We start from the raw sequence: 16,340 nt of genomic DNA, 5'->3' as shown, positions 1-16,340 counted from the left end.
ATCAATATTTGCTGGTGATATAACCCGAGAAATATTTAAGAAAAGTTTAATCATGGAACTATGAACAATTATGCAGACAATGATAGAAATAGAAATTCAGAGAATATGGATAGTAGTAGAGAAAGCAGATATGAAGTATATATAGGTTACGATACACCTGAATTAAGAAAGCTTAAAGCTTCATTTAATGAATTTATTGGCTGGTGCCATTGTATGCTTATTTTGATAGCAGTCTTTATAATAGTTATAGGGTTATTACTATTGTCTGGTATTATTTATTTATATCTTGGCTATGATGAATATAACATCCTTTCCCTATAAAAGAAAATAAAAACAATATTGTTCTAAATTCAACTAACTGCTCTTCTCTTCATTACATTTTCAATAATAATAGTACTTACTGCTTTCGATCTACTAATAACAGACTGTTGTACTTATTTATTGAGTCTGTCTAAGTAGTGGACTTTCCAAAACTCACAACGTTGGAAAACTATTCGGTGCCCATGTACTAAACTTTTTTACAGTACAAATTATACTTATTTAAGTTTTTGAATACAAAGTGTCTTGTTTAGAAAAATGGAAAACTTTTTTACTTTTAGACTTTGCAGGATTAAGTACATCTTTTGTACCAATTGAAAAACTAGTTTGTCTACTAGGATGTTTACTAGAAAACTTAGCAAGAGCATTGACGAAGGAGCAAAGGTGTGAAACAGTGTAAATGGTACAGAATGGCATACACTATACAGATGGTAATTAAATTACAGAACTATTTATTGTTTTATTCTCTGCTAATAAGATCGAATAGTATGTTCTTCACCACATCGTTGTCTGGCATTATTTTAACTGTCTGCTTGCTTAGCGCACTGGATAGCTCTATTGCCTTTTGGGCTTCTTCTTCAGTAAGTGTATATTTCAATCCAGTTACTTTGCTGAGTAGGTCTAAATGTCTTTGAAGTATTTCTTTTTTTTCTTTGTGTGTGGACTCTGGCGCACTGTTTGCCTTCGATGCCTTCAATGACACGGAGAGCACAATAAGCAGCAGATCGCTTTCTTTGTACGCCAAATCCACTCTGCTCTCAAACCAGTAAATAATCTGATCATTGAAGACCTTCCAGTGTTTTATCTTTGAAATGACATTTTTGTAAACTGTGAAAACAACCCAGTGCTTCCTTCTGAAATACTCGTAGAAAAAAACATGCAAATACTGCGCGTCCTCCAAGTTAGTTTCCTCTGAATAAAACCTTCGCACCACTTCTTCTATCAGCTCCTGTGCCTGCTCCTCTGTGGGCAGATCAGACAAAAGCAGCTTTGTTATTGATTTGTCGCGAAGTGAGAACTGGGTAGTTTTTACAATTTCAAAGGTGGTATTGAAAACATCTTTTCTGTCTTTAAAAATAATAGAAAGATCTACCAGGGCACAAAAAGCACTTTGCCAGTTTTGTTTTGCCAGTTTGATAAGCACATCTAATGCCTCATCGCATTCGTTCTTTTCAGCAGCACATAGCACAAGTATTTTAATGCTGTACTCTTTTATGTCAGCATCGTTGGAGTATATTGTGTTTTTGATTTTTCCTTCGATCATTTCAAAAATGGACTTAAACTTACTGCACGAAAAGCCTTTTGATCTGAGAAGAGCCTCTGCAAAAAGTATCTGTGTTCTTTCCTCTCCTATTGAAAGAGCTTTGACGTATATTTTGTCACTCTCTGACCCACTGCATGCCTTAATAATCATCTTACAAACGGATTCTACTACACCCGGCAGTAAAACAGCTGGCTGTGATAGAATGTATAAAGCACATTTGGTAAGGAGGTTTCTTTCGGAGCTTTGGAATATATCGTAGTACTCTAGCAGCGCAAACAGTGCATGCGCAAGCGTGCCTCCATACTGGTCTCCTGCGCCCACAGAACAAGACGCCTCTGCAATTGATTTCAGTAAAACCGCCATATCAGGAAGCGTTATATTGTCGCGTCCTCTGTCACCGTCAATGTACTCCAGTGAAACCCACATAAGAAATAGCAGCGATGGGGTGGCTCTTTCCAGGAACTCCTCATTGAATCCATCTGCATATTCGTACCTCTTCATTAGCTCTTTTAAAACCCGCTCCAGAGACTTGTTGTTTCGGTTTTCCAGATAAAACGCGTCTGTGAATAGTTCGTACTTTCCGTTAAAAGATTCTTCAAAAATTATTTCAATTCTTTCCAAGAACCTTTTTCTTATTTCTTCGTCTCTCTCCTCCTCCAGAGTCTGCAACAGTGTTGATCTCTGCTCCAGCGTTAAACTGTCATCCCAGGGAATGAGAGACAGCTTGCTCACCACAAAGACCATGCGAACTGCATCATTGCTGTCTCCGCACCGAGTGATAATGGCGGGAAGCGTGGTTTTGTTCACTACAATGTACTGGAGAACAAGCTTTCGTACGTCAGCTGATGCATCGTACCTGAGAAGATCCTTGAAGAGGCGATAGAAGTGCAGACCTCCTTCTATGGCTGTTTCCTGGTACTTTGCAGCTATGTGAACTGCCTGAAGCCGCACTGTTATCTCTTTGTCAAATAGCTTTTCTCCTATTTTTATTTTCACCACCTCCCACAGCCTGGGACTGATGCTGTCCAGGTGCTCTATGCAGCTTCTGAGAAGAGAGAGGCTGTTGTACCGCACGTGTTTTAGCTTAGAGTCTACGCCGCGAACTAAATACTTAATGAGATTATGAATAAAGTTTCGACCAATTTTCATATGCTTTAGTTTCTTCATTAGCTCACTCATAAATTGCAGAAGACTCTTGGGTATTTCGCCCTTTTTGCAGCCTATTATTATGCTTATGCATTCGCAAAAATCTTTGAAAACATCGGCTGTTTCTCCTTCTACTATCAGCTTTTCCAGCTGGTGCAGCGCATCGCGTGATTCCTGTATCTTTTCTGTCTGCGCTCTGTTCAGCAGATTACCAACACGCATAAAAATAAATGAAATTGTAAAAAATTTACGATGTCTGACCAAGAGAGCAGAGAGAGCTACGGAAGCGACGATAAAACATTTGAAGAGCACAACGAAGAAGTTTTATTGGAAACTGCTGATCCCGAGGGCATTGCAAAACAGCCGGAAATTGAAGCTGAAAAACGGTTTACATCGCCCATCATGACAAAGTTTGAAAGAGCAAAGATACTGGGAATAAGAGCGCAGCAGATAAGCATGTCTGCGCCTATTATGGTGGAGTACGGAGACGAAACAGATCCCGTGGAGATTGCAAAAAAAGAGCTAAAAGAAAAAAAGACGCCCTTGATAGTCCTCAGAAGACTGCCAGACTCTACGTACGAAAAGTGGGCGGTTAAAGATCTGATTAATTTTTACGACTGAGATAGTAGAGTGTCTGATAATACATTCAAACCCAGGCAATGTTTATCCACTGCCAAACTAAATAGAATCCATAGAATAAATATTGTTTTAAATAAAGTGTTTGTGATCTCTCCACTTTGCCGTCTACCCACACACATCTATTTGTAATCAGTGCAAAAGAATGCCTCTATACCCATTCGCCATGGTAACAAGTACTATTCTCGCATTTAAAAAAGCTCTAGTGGTTTAATCCTATTTAGCTGGCATTTTACCATGCATTCTCCTCCTGTGTATGTTCACTGTACCTATAAATGCTTAAAGACTTCTTGTTTTTGTTCTTCCTGTAATTGCATAAAACTCTTATATATTGTACATCGGATGGTTTTCTTTCTCTTTTTTCTGAGTTTTTTTATTATGCTTTTTACTGTTCTACTGCACTTCGTTATAAGACATTACAGAGAGTAAGTAATTTTGTAATTAGTTTTTTATGAATAAAGTGGAGGCAATAATAAGAATACGTCCTCTTTCCGTTAGCGAAAGGAGCAGAGGCATCCAGCAGGCGTGGCATAAAATAGGAAACAAAGGCGTGATACAGCACTTGAATAACAGCAGCCAAGAGGTCTCTGCGCAAACCCTTCTTTTTGATTGGGTTTTTGGAGAAGATAGCAAGAACGACGACCTCTTTTCGCATCTTAACAGCACAATAGACGAATCTCTGCACAATGTCAATGTGTGTCTAATAGCATACGGGCAGACATCATCTGGAAAAACGCATACGATGAAGGGAATATTGCACGACAACTCACTGGAAAAAATAAGCACACTTAAGCACGCTCGAAACACTGATGTATGGGGCAAGCCCATAGGAAATACAGCAGAAATATGTCGCAGTGACCCTGGGATAATTCCAAAGTCTCTTGATTGGATATTTAGCAAAAAAGAGAATCACAAGTTCAGTTTATCGTATGTCGAGGTGTACAACGAGAACATATACGATCTTCTAGGAGATCCTGCAGAGAGCTTGCAGATAAGAGAGTCAGCGGAGGGAGAAGTGTACATAAAAGATGTCGCAGAGATAGAAGTTCAGACAAAAGAAGAAGCCTTCGATTTGTTCGCAAAAGGAAACAGCATAAGAAAAGTCTCAGCCACAAGAATGAACAGAGAAAGCAGCAGAAGCCACACAATACTGAAAATAACGATAAAAAAACAAGGAAAAAAAACATCGCTTGTCTTTGTGGATCTAGCCGGATCAGAGCGAGTTAGCACAGCTAATACGTCGGGAGCAACGCTAAAAGAAGGAGCCAGCATCAACAAGAGTCTTCTGGCGCTTACCAGCGTAATTTCCAAACTATCGAAAAAACAGGCGCACATTCCGTACAGAGACGCAAAGCTGACCCGAATACTACAGCCATCGCTTGCTGGGCCAGCTAAAACGGTTATTATTTGTGCCGTATCTCCTGTGCCCAGCTGCATTGATGAGACTATCTCCACACTGGCACTGGCCAGCAGAGCCAGGAATATAGAGATAAAGCCAGCACAGAAGCCAAAAGTAAGGAGGGAGGATAGAGTGCAAATTCACTCGAAGATAGAGGAGATATTTGAAAATGTAAAAACAGCAAAAATAAAAGTGCAGGAGATAAAAACAGTTATGAAAGACGCAGAGTGCATAATAGAGCAAATAGCATACCAATCACGAGAAGTAGAGAATGTGAATATGAAAAACACAAAAAATCAACTAGCAGACATACTTTTGGAGCTGAAAACAGCAAAAGAAGAACAGATGGAAAGGCTGTCTGTCTTATCAGAGTCAGTAAGCCATTTGATGCAGCAGGAGAGGATACTTTCAGAGGATATAAAGCCCTCCATGGAAACAGCAGTCCTTCTAGACCACCTTGCAGAGGGCGATGCCCTTATACAGCAGCAGAGAGAGGAGATAAGCATGCTCCACCGATCAAAGCAAATAGACGATGCGAACATATCACTCGCAATGGAAATGGACAGAATAAAGAAGACCCACCAGCGAGAGAAGAGAATTCTTCAGCTGAAAATAGCCCAGCTGAAATCACAGATAAAGCTGCAGAGCCCGATGCAGCCACATGGATAGAAAAGATGCCATTGTGGAAAAAGAAAAAGAGTAAAAACTACTAGAGTGCTATAAATAAGGAAAGATCAGACAATCATTAAAAACATTGCCATTATAGACAAATATACAGTTATGCTATCTTACTATATTTTCAGTGTATTCTACAGAGTTTTTCTGGCAGTTATTGCAATCTTTCTATATTCAACTGAGATTGTATGCTAAAACTTTGCAAATCTGCACTAGAGTGCTATATCACAATGAATGACTGTTACTCATTTGTACATGGTCTCTAAACACGCTTTAGATAAATATTTTACTGTTCTTTCTAGGTTGAGCTAATCAGTCAAAGATATTTCCCATTTTAAAAAGAAATATAAACTGCTGTCACCTCCAAATAACCCGAGGAAAAGAGGATAGCCATCTAAATGTGCTGGTGTTTTGCTTGCGCTCTTGTCACTCTGTGCAAAAAGCAAAAACAAAACCACCCGCTGGCAGCTAACAGCCAAAAATTAAAATTAAATTTATTTTTTTTTATTCACTCCATGCATATAAAAGAATATAGAGTACTTGCCTCTGAGAAGCCATCAGAAGCCAACCCAGTGCCCCAGGTCTTCTGCAACACAGTGTTTGCCCAGAACGAGATAGTCGCAAGAGGTAAAACATTCAACCTCCTAAAGAAACAGTACAAGATCAGACTGTCAACAGGTGTTACTCTGAAAATAGAAGAGGTTCCCCAGTACAAAGACGGAAAAGTAAGAACATTTGGAGTAAGAGCCTCTTACATACTGAAGAGAAAGACAATCAACGTCCACAAAGAAATCAGAGCACTTACCAGAGCAGAAGCCGTGTTCAACCTGTGGCAAGACCTCAGATCAAGACACGGTGTAAGACCAGAGACTGTTGGAATCATCGATGTAGCACTGATTGACGAGAAGGACGTAACCAGCAAGGAGCTTCTTCAGATCATGAACAACCCCAAGTACCCATTGTTTGACAAGAGACTACCAGCCACTGAGCCAGCCTGCAAAGTAGTTGCATTTGACAGAGCATAAATAAATCTATACTTTCAAGAGACACTGATAACATTCCCAAGCTATGCCGCCATAAACAAGCACATTTCTCAGATATTTCCGTAGCTGCAATGAATACAGCAGAGCTATTTTTGATTATATGCACTGCACATTGTGAAAACTGCTGCAGATTTTTTTTTATTCGCATGATTTCGAATCTACTTTACTGTAGAATCATAGCTGAATGTGCTGTAATTTCATTTCACTTATATTTCTAGTACAGCCCAAAAATAACAGTGAAAGAAACATGCGTGCTCTTTATCTTAGCTGATGTGTACTTTTCATTCAAAACGCATTTTAATATATGGATCATTGCTCTTATCTGCAGACTCCTCATCTACACAACTATTTGCTATTTTTATTATAACAGATGGGATTGGATGGCGTTTGTGGATTCGTCCAGCACAAAATTTACTGCATTTTTGTAGAAATAGCCATATAGAATCAGATTTTTAAAAATAAAATACGATAAATTTTTTACACAGAATGAACAAAGGCGTACAAATATGCTCTGAAACCAGCTTTAAAACACACACCGAGACACTTATACACGAATTTACTCTGGTTAAGCAAAAGTCCTCCAAAGCGCCAACATCGCTAATAGCTGAAGATGTGGCAGGAAACAAGATAGTTCTGTGCACTCTAGTGCCTGGAGTAAATGAAAGCGTTGTTGCCAATATGCTGTTACAGGCAGGCGAGTCTTTCATACTTTCTACAACAACAGATGATGCCATTCACATATCTTATCTAGAGAACGAAAATGCAACAGAGCCCTCGCCAAGCACGTCCTTAGTGAACATAAAAATAAGAGACAACGAGAAAGTGCTTGTAACAGGAAGCACAGTGTACACTCTTGTATCGATCGTATCAGCTGAGTCAAAGAGGCTCTCCGTCTGCCTGATGATCAATGGGGAAGAAGTGACACTTGCCAATCTGGTCCCAGGGAGAATAGAAACTGCTGAAATATCTCTGGAGTCGTACGAAGACGAAGAGCTGGAGATCTTTTTAGTAGGAAAAGGCGAGGTTGAGATGGTTGGATATGTCGCTGCAGAAGAGACAGACGAGCCAGATGAGTGCTCAGAGTGCAACCAGATATTCGAAGAGTGCGAGTGCGAGGAAAGCAGCGAAGAGATCAACGACGACCAGTTTTTGTCAGATGACAAGATGGAGAGCATAGTTGGCGCCCGGGCGCAGGAGCAAAAACAGAAGAAAAAAGGGAAAGTAACATTCGAAGAGGAAAACCAAGAAAAACACCATGAAACACTCGGAGAGTCAAAGCCCAAGTCAAAAGAGGAAAGGAAAAAAGAGGAAAAAGAAAGAGACTTAAAAGAGCTAAAGATAGTGGACACATTCAAATCAAAAAACAAACAGGTAGCTAAAAAATCAGATAAGGTAAAAATAAGATATACTTTATACGTAAACAACAAGATGATCGACAAGAACAAATCTTCTGGGCTCGTGTTCAAGATGGGAGAAGGACATATGATCCGAGGACTGGAGCTCGCAATAGAAGGCATGGCTGTGGGAAGCAAAAGAACAATAACAATCCCTCCGCGCTTAGGATACGGATCAACTCGCGCAGGAGGCATTCCTCCCAACTCGGTGCTAGTCTTCCTGGTTGAGCTGTGCGCTATACTCAACTAGCCAAGAGGCTTCATATTTCTACAGCCCAAACTCTTTTCAAATTATTTGCAGCATTAGCACATAAATGGAAATAAAAATGGTTCAATATACTTTTAATCCCGCAGGCACTGCTGAAACATGTTCATTCGTTACTTTTAGGAAAACCTCTCTGCTCTTTCCAGGAGATAATTGGAGAATAATTTCCGTTTTTTATTGGCTGCTGTTCCTATATAGTATGATGCCCTTCCATTTACATGGTTTGCTCCGTAGGAATATTCTACTACAAAAGAGTGTACTCGGCAGGAGAGCTTGTCTCTGGGTACATAACACTGCAGGTAACAGGCGTGATCTCTATCGAAAATATTGTTCTATCGATTGACAAGGAGTCTGAGATAAGAGTGGACGAGCTGAACAGCAAAACTGTTTCCAATGAGAAAACAACAAGACACCTAGGCCGCTTTGTTATCTACGGAGACAGAACGCGAAAGATGCTCCCGGGGATGCACAAGTTCCCGTTCAGCTTTCGAATGATGCCGGGGGAAGGCGCGACAATCGAATACAAAAAAATCACTCAGCAGAAACACATTTATGCTCTGAACAAGTACATAAGCAAATGCGAGGTAAAGATATACGGGATATTCAAGCCAGTGGCCAAGTTCCACAGAGAAATATGCATGGTAGAAACAGCCCCAGAGGAAATAGAAAGAAAGAAGTACAAACACCAAATAAGCAACTGTCTGTGCTTCAGCTCTTCAACTGTGGATATTCTCATCGCACACGATTCTGTGCTGTACGCAGGAAAAGACTACCCCATAGACATAGCAGTGAGCACAGGCGCAGACATCTCGGGAATAACCGCATCGCTTGAGATGAAAATTCAGTCATTCACAGAGTCTATCAATCCAATCAAGATCTTGTTTCCCTGCAAAGTAACAAGGAGCTCTGGCAAGGTATCCATCAAAATAGACGACACACTGCCCTCAGAGACATCCAAAAATGACTTTTTTTCCATTTCCTACAACATAATTATCGGTCTGGTGATAAAGGGAGAGGGGCGGACTCAGGTTGTGAAAAAAGTGTCTGTTCGGAGCAAGGGGCTGAACGGAGAGTATTCGCCGCCTGAAATTCCAGAGAGCGCCATCTATCCTGAAAAATATCTTTCTCTACATTGTTAAATAAATTTTAGCTAAAACTTTTATTTATGCATGAAAGTGTTTACGACTCGGATTTGCAGTCGGAGCATATTTTGCAGTCTGCTCCGCCCAGCGTGAATAAAGACATTATTATGAAGGCGCTGCGCAGAGACCAGGATAAGGTGCTGAATCCAAAGATACAGCCATTTACAAGCGTTACCAACGCATACGACTCGCTCATTCCGTACCACATATTTATGCTGCCCACGTACGACGATCTCATCTACCAAAGCGTAAACAGAGTTCCAGAGTCGCACGACATGACAGAAACACTGAACAATCTGACACGCATACTGTGCACAGAGGAGAACTCGTTTGATGAGCTATCGGTAATGGAAGAAAGGCTGAAGGTGGAAGAGGAGAGATACTATCTCAACAAGACTATAAATTATAAAAACACAAAGATAAAAGACATAAAAGACAGAATGATAAAAGAATAAAACAAAACACTGTTTATACGGGTCTAATAAATATTTTATTTGTGCCTTTTTTGCACTTTCCATATATAGTTACTGAAATTTTCGGTATTTACATTTACATAGGAGCAAAGAGCAAGACAAAGGCACTTCTATCACTATTTTTGCAGTAATCTATAGATAGCATCCTATGCTACCTCTGAAGAAAGAAAAGAGCCCTTTGCAGTATGCACGAGACAAAGTGTTCTAATGGTGTAAATATAATTTATGTGTAGATGGTTTTATTGTAAATAATTTTATGCTTGGCTCTAACAATAAAGAAATAAAACTTATTTGAGCATCTGTTGTGTAGAATGCAGCACTTCTCATGCTTTCTTCTTTTTACTTTGGCGTTCCTTATCTCTGGTGCAGCTTCAGCAGATTATTTGCTATTTCTACCAGCTCGTTTACTTCTTCTTCTGTGTGCTCTTTCTGTTTGGCTTTCTCGAAGATCTCAGACGCTTTTCTGTGCATATTTTTTTCTGCTGCTATCTCCTGCTCGAGAGTGTCTGGATTGGCCTCCTTGCTCTCTATCTGCCCCACTACAGCCTCCAAATACTTTCCGAGCTCTGCAAGTATCTCTTTGTCTTCTCTCATTAGAGCCTCTCTCAGCTCTCTTTCTTTTTCTTCTATTTCTCCCATGGGGATGTAAATATTTGCGGTTTTATTTTGGCTCTATCATGGGCCGTGCTTGTCCGAGGTAGATGCACGCCCAGGACAGCAGAAGACAGGCTGCAGATGTGTACAGCGAGAATATAACCACCTCTTTGGAGCTTTCTGTTTTAAATTTTATGTACCCCATTGCCATAATGCAAGCCATCCGCGCTGCGAGCATCGCAAAAACCGAAACTATAATAACAACCAGCAACGGATGCTCTTGGATGTGGAAATAGTTCATTGTGTAAATAAAAATTAATTTCATTAAAAACAGCAATTGCAGTCAATGGGGCAATTTTCTGTTTGTCCTCCTTTTCCGATGTTCAGCTCCTGCTCTGTGTAAATTTTGTACCCATCCTCTGTGTATGTTGCTTGTGCCTTAACTTCTTTCCCTCGTATGTCGTAGTGCATCTCTTTTTTTGTCTTCTCTTTTGTGCTCGTTTTCTTTCTTTCTTTCTGGGAGAAAATGCTGTCTATTTCGTTTGGCATGCTGCAAAATATTTTCTTGGGCTTAATTTACATTGCAGAATGGAAAACTGGATGGTCTTCAGCGCCTAGGAAAAAAGACAGACTGCAGCCCAGAGACCAGCATGCTATTTTCAATTGGCCTCTTTCTAGAGATAAGAAGTGTCTAAGTTTCCTTTTATGCCCAGTGCCCAATTAGCTTCAGGCTCTTGAAACATAGCAATGTCTTTATCCATTAATTAATTGATTGCGCACTTGCCCAGTGCACATTTTACTTTGGACCAATGTGCGCAGCGGATCATCAACTCTGGAATGATCTGGATTTTTCAGAAAAATGATAAGTGATTAAAACATCTATATAAAGAGGCAGAAGTCTTGGAATATGGCAGAAGGTTCAGAAGGAAACAAAAAGAAATACATTATAACAGGATTAGCAGCAGTTCTTGTGATAGCAGTAAGCGGAGGTCTTTGCTACTACTTCATTGGGAAAACAAGTGCAGGTGCAGGTGCAGGTGCAGGCACAGAAGAAGGTGCAGAGGGAAAGGAAAAGTAAGCATTAAAACTGGGCCATAATGTGTATAGGCAAGGCGCAGCAGTAAATGTAAAGCATTAAAGAGAGGTATTGGGTGTTCTGACAGATTATTATTCCAAAGGGCTAGAAAAAGAGTATTGGACATTTGTTCTTATTTTTATCTGAGTATTTGGCAAAATTCTCCTGCTATCTAGCAGGTGCTGCGTGGAGACGCATTTTCACAGCTGTCCAATTATCTTTGGATAGTAGAATCCAGTTACTACCTGTTTTTAAATAAACGAATTATTGCACTGTGTCTTTTCATTTTATTGGTGGTGTGTTTAAAGCGCTATTGGAGTACTGAAAAATAAAGATATAAATAGAAACAGGACTTGCTCTCGTAAAATGGATAAAAAAGGTAAATTAATCGGATCTTGTGCTTTATTAATCGGAGGAACTATTTTAACAACAATATGTACATGCCATCTGTTCAATGAGTGGTTTTAGTAATGAAAATATGTTATAAATGCTTGTCGTATTTTAATTTGGCTATAAATAAACTGTCACCATATGGAAGCGCGTTCTTTTTTTCCTCTACATTTTTTGTGCTCACTGTGTACTTTCTAACTGTCTCATCTTCTATTGGCACTCTCGAAATGTGCGGATTTGTTTTAAGAACTTCCTCGACAACTTTTTCGTTCTCGGAGTCTTCAAATGTGCATGTTGAGTAGATGACTATGCCCCCAGGCTTCAGCATTTCTATGCTGTTTTGCAGTATTTTAGTTTGGTGGATGGGGTAGTTCTTTTCTGGCGGTCTTTTTCCCTCTAAGTATTTGACTGTGCTTGTCTGCGAGCATTCTGGGTCTACAAGTATTCTGCTGTACTTCTTCTGGTGGGCATGCCCTATCTTTCGGAGCCCCGTGCTTGTGTAGTATGGCGGATAGCTGTTCTCCTCCATATTGCATCTGCACACCTCTTTTTCGCCAAGCTCTGCTGTTTCTTTTATTTTATCCTTTTTTTCTTGGAGTTCTCTTTTCCCAACTTGTATCTGCACTACTGGCGTGCTTACACTTGTTTCTGCGTTGCCGAGTAATAGCCGCACTCCTGGCACCTTATACTTCTTTACTAGCGACTTTGTTATGCTTAGTCTATTTTTGGAAATATCTATGCCCGTGATTGAAATAGGTGCATTTGCGGCTTTGGAGTCTTCTACAGCGCCTGACAAAGCTTCTTTTGCCTTCAATTTCAGCACCAAACCTGAGTAGATGAGTTTCATGCCAGGAGCACAGCACATATCAAGAACAGTGGAATCACTTTTTATGTCCAAGAGGTCTACAGCTATTATAGACCACAGAGACATGGGAAGGAGAAACGATTCTTTGTACTCCTCTGTTTTGGAGATCAGAATCTCACTGCTGTATGAAAATATCCTGTCTGTTAGATGCTCACATTCAAAAGAGAAATCGCCAGGGCTCCTGAATCTATCGTAAAATAGAGGATTGACTGTAAAGAACTTCTTTCTTTCTTGCATTTTTAAACTGTATATTTTAAAATGTAAAATAGTTTTGTGTTCGATGCGTATAGAAATAAAAAGTGTGTAGAATTAAATATTTTTATAGTAGTACGAGTTCTTACTATTTATCGATGCTTCAATGGTTTCTATGCATGGATTTAGTGCAGTTTTTGTATTTTCTCTCAATGGGCCTTGAGCTTCTTGTGCAATTCTCTCTGTAAAGTCTGTACATGATATCTCGAACCAGATCGTCGGGATTATACGTGCTAAAGACTCTCATTACTAGCACAGATAGGATTGCTACTCTTTGTATGAACCTTAGCATTTCTATCTAAAATAAAAACAATTATTCTTGTACATTCTATCCCAACAATTATCAATTCTATTAATTTGATCAATTTTGTCTAAAATTCGCATTAATATTCATCTATCGCGCAGGGATAGTATGAGAACACTGCTTTGCTTTAGCTCCATTGGTGCTGTGCTGGGTAATTTAAAATGTTTTATTTAATGTGTGCTATGTTTCTTGCCTGATCCACTGACTCTGAGATGCTTCCATATCTACTGCGGGAGACCTGGAATCCTTTAATATTGCTGGATATTTCAGGTACCACGCTTCCCGATTTGAAAATTGCAACTACCTGTCCCATCTGTCCGCTTTTTCCTTTTCTTATCATGAACTGTATTGACATTTCCTTCTCTGTGTGGTGTATCTCGTACGGGACAGACACTCCAAGCTTTTTAACTTCTTTCTCAATCGATGCCATTTCCAAAATGTATCTTATAACCACCGGCATGCTCTCCACTAGCAGGCCCATTGAAACCAAAACCGAGCCGACTGATAGAGAGATAAATTCCTTAAATAGACTTTTTGCTTTTGTCTCTGCGTACACATCCACAATCGTTGCTCCATCGTATATCACTGTTATAACTATATCGCATATTGACATCAGAAGCCTGCTGTGCGATATTTCAAGTATTTTGACGCCAAGTATCACCTCCATTCTTTGGACTGCAGACTTTATCTGCTCCAAGTCGTCTTTCTGCACTTCTGCCACATGAAGCCCATCCTGCAAAGATTGTATTTCAGCCTTCTCTGTTTCTATTATTTGTGTGGTTTCCGCATCTTTCTTTTTCACTTCATGTGCGTCTTTAAGGAGCTCGCTATACTGCGCCTCCAGTGCTTTTTCTACCTCTTTCTTTTTTTCGACTTCTTCTACAAACCTTCCTACTTCCTCCTGAGAAAGCGTTCCAACTGTCACAAGAATCTCCTTCATCGCTTTTTCTTTCGCTTCGAGCTCCTTTATGTTTATGCTTTCTGTTTCTTTTTTCATTTTCCTGATCTTTTCGCTTAGCTGCTGTTTTTCTTTTTCGTAATCTGCATAGAGGTCTTCGGTTTTCTTGAGAAATTCTTTTTCTACTTCCAGCCTCTTTTTGTGCCAGTGAGCCTTCCCTTCTTTTCTTGCATCAGACTTCATCTGCCGCAGCTTTGAAAGCAGCGTATTTCTGTCGATAGACGACAGTCCTGTGCAGTCTACTTCTCTTTCTATAATTTCTGTTTCGTCTCTTGTTTTTTCTATCTCTGCAGACAGCCCAGCAGACAGCATGTTTTGCATTTCTATTCTTCTCTGTACAAAGTCCTTATAGTATATCACATCCCCGTTCTCTACTTTATTTCGTATTTTGGACAGTGTTTCTCTTCTGTTGCTGAGCGAAAGGTTGTCCAAAAACCGTATTCCTGTTTCTGCCAGAATTTCTCTTATTTTTTTTGTTTCCTCTTTCTTTACTGTCTCGTACTTACTCAAAACTTCTTCTACGTTCACTGTGTCATAGACCAAGGTGTTGCTATCCGCTGCACAGACTATCTCGGATAGCATATCACTCAAAATATCATCTTTAGCACCATCGAGGGAATACTCTTCCACATTGTCGTAGAACCCGTCCAATTCTCTAGGACTATTTAGCACATTTTCATTGATGGAAGGCACTGCAATATTTTCATTCTGAGATGCACTTCCTGTCTCAAGATTTGATGCTGTAGCATTGCCAATGCCTGCTCCATTGCTCACAATAGGATCCTCTTCGATGATAGAACTTGCATCCTTATCCGATGCAACATTAGATATTACGCTGGGAGTATTTTCTGCCGAGTTGCTATTAGCATTTGCAACCTCAGTATTTACATGGCACACTGTGTGCTCCATTGTTTTTTCTCTGTTGATCGGGCATATGCTCATTCTTCGCTCTTCCATGGTGTCCTCTGAGTCATCCATAATGAAGTTTTCCTCTTTCTCTTCGCACAGCGGAAGTGTCTCATTCTGCATGAGCTCTTCATCTAGAAGCTGGTCGTCCAGCGTCATTTCCATTGATGTTTTGTGCGCCATTTCCATGCTCATGCTGATAGAGCTGCTTTCTGACTTGCTTGGCTCGTCCTTTACTTGGGAGTATGCTATTTGCGGCTCCAGTGCAAAGCTGACCCTTCTTACAGACGGCCTTCTCTCTTCCATTTCGCCAAGAGCCTGCTCATCCATCTTGAAGTATTGGTCTATTTCCTTGGAATTTTTCATATTTTCAATTTCGCATTTTAATTTATTCTCTCCCTTGGAGAGCAAAAACGCTTCAATATTAAAGCCACATTGGAATTTCAATGTGTTTCCTGCTCTACCCTGCATAAAACTACTGCACACACCTTCTCTGCTCAAAAACTCCACTAAAAATGTTTTACTTTGAACTCTCCATAGCTACATCTATCCTCTAACAGAGCACAAGATATCTTTTAGTAATTCTGAACACTTTCTGTGCTAAGGATGTAAGAGTGAGAAGAGAATCTCTCAGATGAACCGCACAAAGTCTAGCAGCACTCCATCTTTAGATAAGGTAAATTTACCGTTATTTTTTAAACTATCTTCGTTTAATTCCTAAGATCAGAAAATGCCAAGAGATCTAAATAGACAGATCTCTTTGTCTTGTGCACAAGATAGATGTACTCTTTTAGTAGGATAATATTCTCAGGCTATTCTCGAATGAGCAGATGAATCTGGAGTGCTGCACCCAATAAAATTTTGCAAGAGTGAAGGACAGGTAAATCCTATAACACACACCTAAACACCTAAACAAAAAAGATGAAGTTTTCTTGCCAATCGTTACATTCTATATTTATTTGTTCTATTTATATTACCTATTATCTCCTACATCCTACATCCTCAGCAGATCATCCAGCCACGACTGTCTTAGCGGCTTTGCGGGCTGCATTCTTCTCTGTTTCTCTGCTTCCAGCGCTTCTCCTATGTCCTGTCTCGATGGCCTGTGCCGTATGGTCCTCGGAGAGAACTCTAGCTTGATTGGGTCTTTGTTCTCCTTGTCCCACTCGTCTCTGAACTCTTCTGAAAACGACAGCCTTGGCGCACGCATTCTTATATATCACTCTCCCAATATAAATACG

At 40.0% G+C, this 16,340-nt stretch overlaps 13 protein-coding genes across 13 annotated transcripts; 6 read left to right on the top strand and 7 right to left on the bottom strand.

The window, feature by feature from the left end:
- Nucleotides 1-778: 778 nt before the first annotated feature.
- NEMIN01_2046 (uncharacterized protein) lies at nucleotides 779-2,950 on the bottom strand (the record flags this gene model as incomplete). The annotated part of the gene is made up of 1 exon (XM_051477988.1): nucleotides 779-2,950. The coding sequence occupies one exon, from the start codon at nucleotides 2,948-2,950 to the stop codon at nucleotides 779-781; it is 2,172 nt and encodes a 723-aa protein (XP_051333948.1).
- Nucleotides 2,951-2,980: 30 nt separating this feature from the next.
- Nucleotides 2,981-3,349, top strand: NEMIN01_2045 (DNA-directed RNA polymerases I, II, and III subunit RPABC2; the record flags this gene model as incomplete). Its single annotated transcript, XM_051477987.1, has 1 exon — nucleotides 2,981-3,349. One exon carries the CDS (start codon nucleotides 2,981-2,983, stop codon nucleotides 3,347-3,349), a length of 369 nt encoding a protein of 122 aa, XP_051333947.1.
- A 466-nt stretch (nucleotides 3,350-3,815) lies between these two features.
- On the top strand, nucleotides 3,816-5,432 carry NEMIN01_2044 (uncharacterized protein; the record flags this gene model as incomplete). The annotated part of the gene is made up of 1 exon (XM_051477986.1): nucleotides 3,816-5,432. One exon carries the CDS (start codon nucleotides 3,816-3,818, stop codon nucleotides 5,430-5,432), a length of 1,617 nt encoding a protein of 538 aa, XP_051333946.1.
- Nucleotides 5,433-5,953: 521 nt separating this feature from the next.
- On the top strand, nucleotides 5,954-6,463 carry NEMIN01_2043 (large subunit ribosomal protein L18Ae; the record flags this gene model as incomplete). Its single annotated transcript, XM_051477985.1, has 1 exon — nucleotides 5,954-6,463. The coding sequence occupies one exon, from the start codon at nucleotides 5,954-5,956 to the stop codon at nucleotides 6,461-6,463; it is 510 nt and encodes a 169-aa protein (XP_051333945.1).
- A 504-nt stretch (nucleotides 6,464-6,967) lies between these two features.
- Nucleotides 6,968-8,125, top strand: NEMIN01_2042 (uncharacterized protein; the record flags this gene model as incomplete). Its single annotated transcript, XM_051477984.1, has 1 exon — nucleotides 6,968-8,125. One exon carries the CDS (start codon nucleotides 6,968-6,970, stop codon nucleotides 8,123-8,125), a length of 1,158 nt encoding a protein of 385 aa, XP_051333944.1.
- A 233-nt stretch (nucleotides 8,126-8,358) lies between these two features.
- NEMIN01_2041 (uncharacterized protein) lies at nucleotides 8,359-9,279 on the top strand (the record flags this gene model as incomplete). The annotated part of the gene is made up of 1 exon (XM_051477983.1): nucleotides 8,359-9,279. One exon carries the CDS (start codon nucleotides 8,359-8,361, stop codon nucleotides 9,277-9,279), a length of 921 nt encoding a protein of 306 aa, XP_051333943.1.
- Nucleotides 9,280-9,305: 26 nt separating this feature from the next.
- On the top strand, nucleotides 9,306-9,737 carry NEMIN01_2040 (uncharacterized protein; the record flags this gene model as incomplete). Its single annotated transcript, XM_051477982.1, has 1 exon — nucleotides 9,306-9,737. One exon carries the CDS (start codon nucleotides 9,306-9,308, stop codon nucleotides 9,735-9,737), a length of 432 nt encoding a protein of 143 aa, XP_051333942.1.
- A 372-nt stretch (nucleotides 9,738-10,109) lies between these two features.
- On the bottom strand, nucleotides 10,110-10,394 carry NEMIN01_2024 (uncharacterized protein; the record flags this gene model as incomplete). The annotated part of the gene is made up of 1 exon (XM_051477966.1): nucleotides 10,110-10,394. The coding sequence occupies one exon, from the start codon at nucleotides 10,392-10,394 to the stop codon at nucleotides 10,110-10,112; it is 285 nt and encodes a 94-aa protein (XP_051333926.1).
- Nucleotides 10,395-10,416: 22 nt separating this feature from the next.
- NEMIN01_2023 (V-type H+-transporting ATPase subunit e) lies at nucleotides 10,417-10,650 on the bottom strand (the record flags this gene model as incomplete). The annotated part of the gene is made up of 1 exon (XM_051477965.1): nucleotides 10,417-10,650. The coding sequence occupies one exon, from the start codon at nucleotides 10,648-10,650 to the stop codon at nucleotides 10,417-10,419; it is 234 nt and encodes a 77-aa protein (XP_051333925.1).
- Nucleotides 10,651-10,673: 23 nt separating this feature from the next.
- Nucleotides 10,674-10,898, bottom strand: NEMIN01_2022 (uncharacterized protein; the record flags this gene model as incomplete). The annotated part of the gene is made up of 1 exon (XM_051477964.1): nucleotides 10,674-10,898. One exon carries the CDS (start codon nucleotides 10,896-10,898, stop codon nucleotides 10,674-10,676), a length of 225 nt encoding a protein of 74 aa, XP_051333924.1.
- Nucleotides 10,899-11,905: 1,007 nt separating this feature from the next.
- On the bottom strand, nucleotides 11,906-12,916 carry NEMIN01_2039 (uncharacterized protein; the record flags this gene model as incomplete). The annotated part of the gene is made up of 1 exon (XM_051477981.1): nucleotides 11,906-12,916. One exon carries the CDS (start codon nucleotides 12,914-12,916, stop codon nucleotides 11,906-11,908), a length of 1,011 nt encoding a protein of 336 aa, XP_051333941.1.
- A 485-nt stretch (nucleotides 12,917-13,401) lies between these two features.
- NEMIN01_2038 (uncharacterized protein) lies at nucleotides 13,402-15,465 on the bottom strand (the record flags this gene model as incomplete). The annotated part of the gene is made up of 1 exon (XM_051477980.1): nucleotides 13,402-15,465. The coding sequence occupies one exon, from the start codon at nucleotides 15,463-15,465 to the stop codon at nucleotides 13,402-13,404; it is 2,064 nt and encodes a 687-aa protein (XP_051333940.1).
- A 628-nt stretch (nucleotides 15,466-16,093) lies between these two features.
- On the bottom strand, nucleotides 16,094-16,309 carry NEMIN01_2021 (uncharacterized protein; the record flags this gene model as incomplete). The annotated part of the gene is made up of 1 exon (XM_051477963.1): nucleotides 16,094-16,309. The coding sequence occupies one exon, from the start codon at nucleotides 16,307-16,309 to the stop codon at nucleotides 16,094-16,096; it is 216 nt and encodes a 71-aa protein (XP_051333923.1).
- Between the last annotated feature and the right edge of the window lie 31 nt (nucleotides 16,310-16,340).

This window comes from Nematocida minor (assembly GCF_024244105.1).
Source record: "Nematocida minor strain JUm1510 chromosome Unknown 7887, whole genome shotgun sequence".
NCBI lineage: Eukaryota > Fungi > Microsporidia > Nematocida > Nematocida minor.
This window is presented reverse-complemented; position numbering and strand designations above follow the sequence as displayed.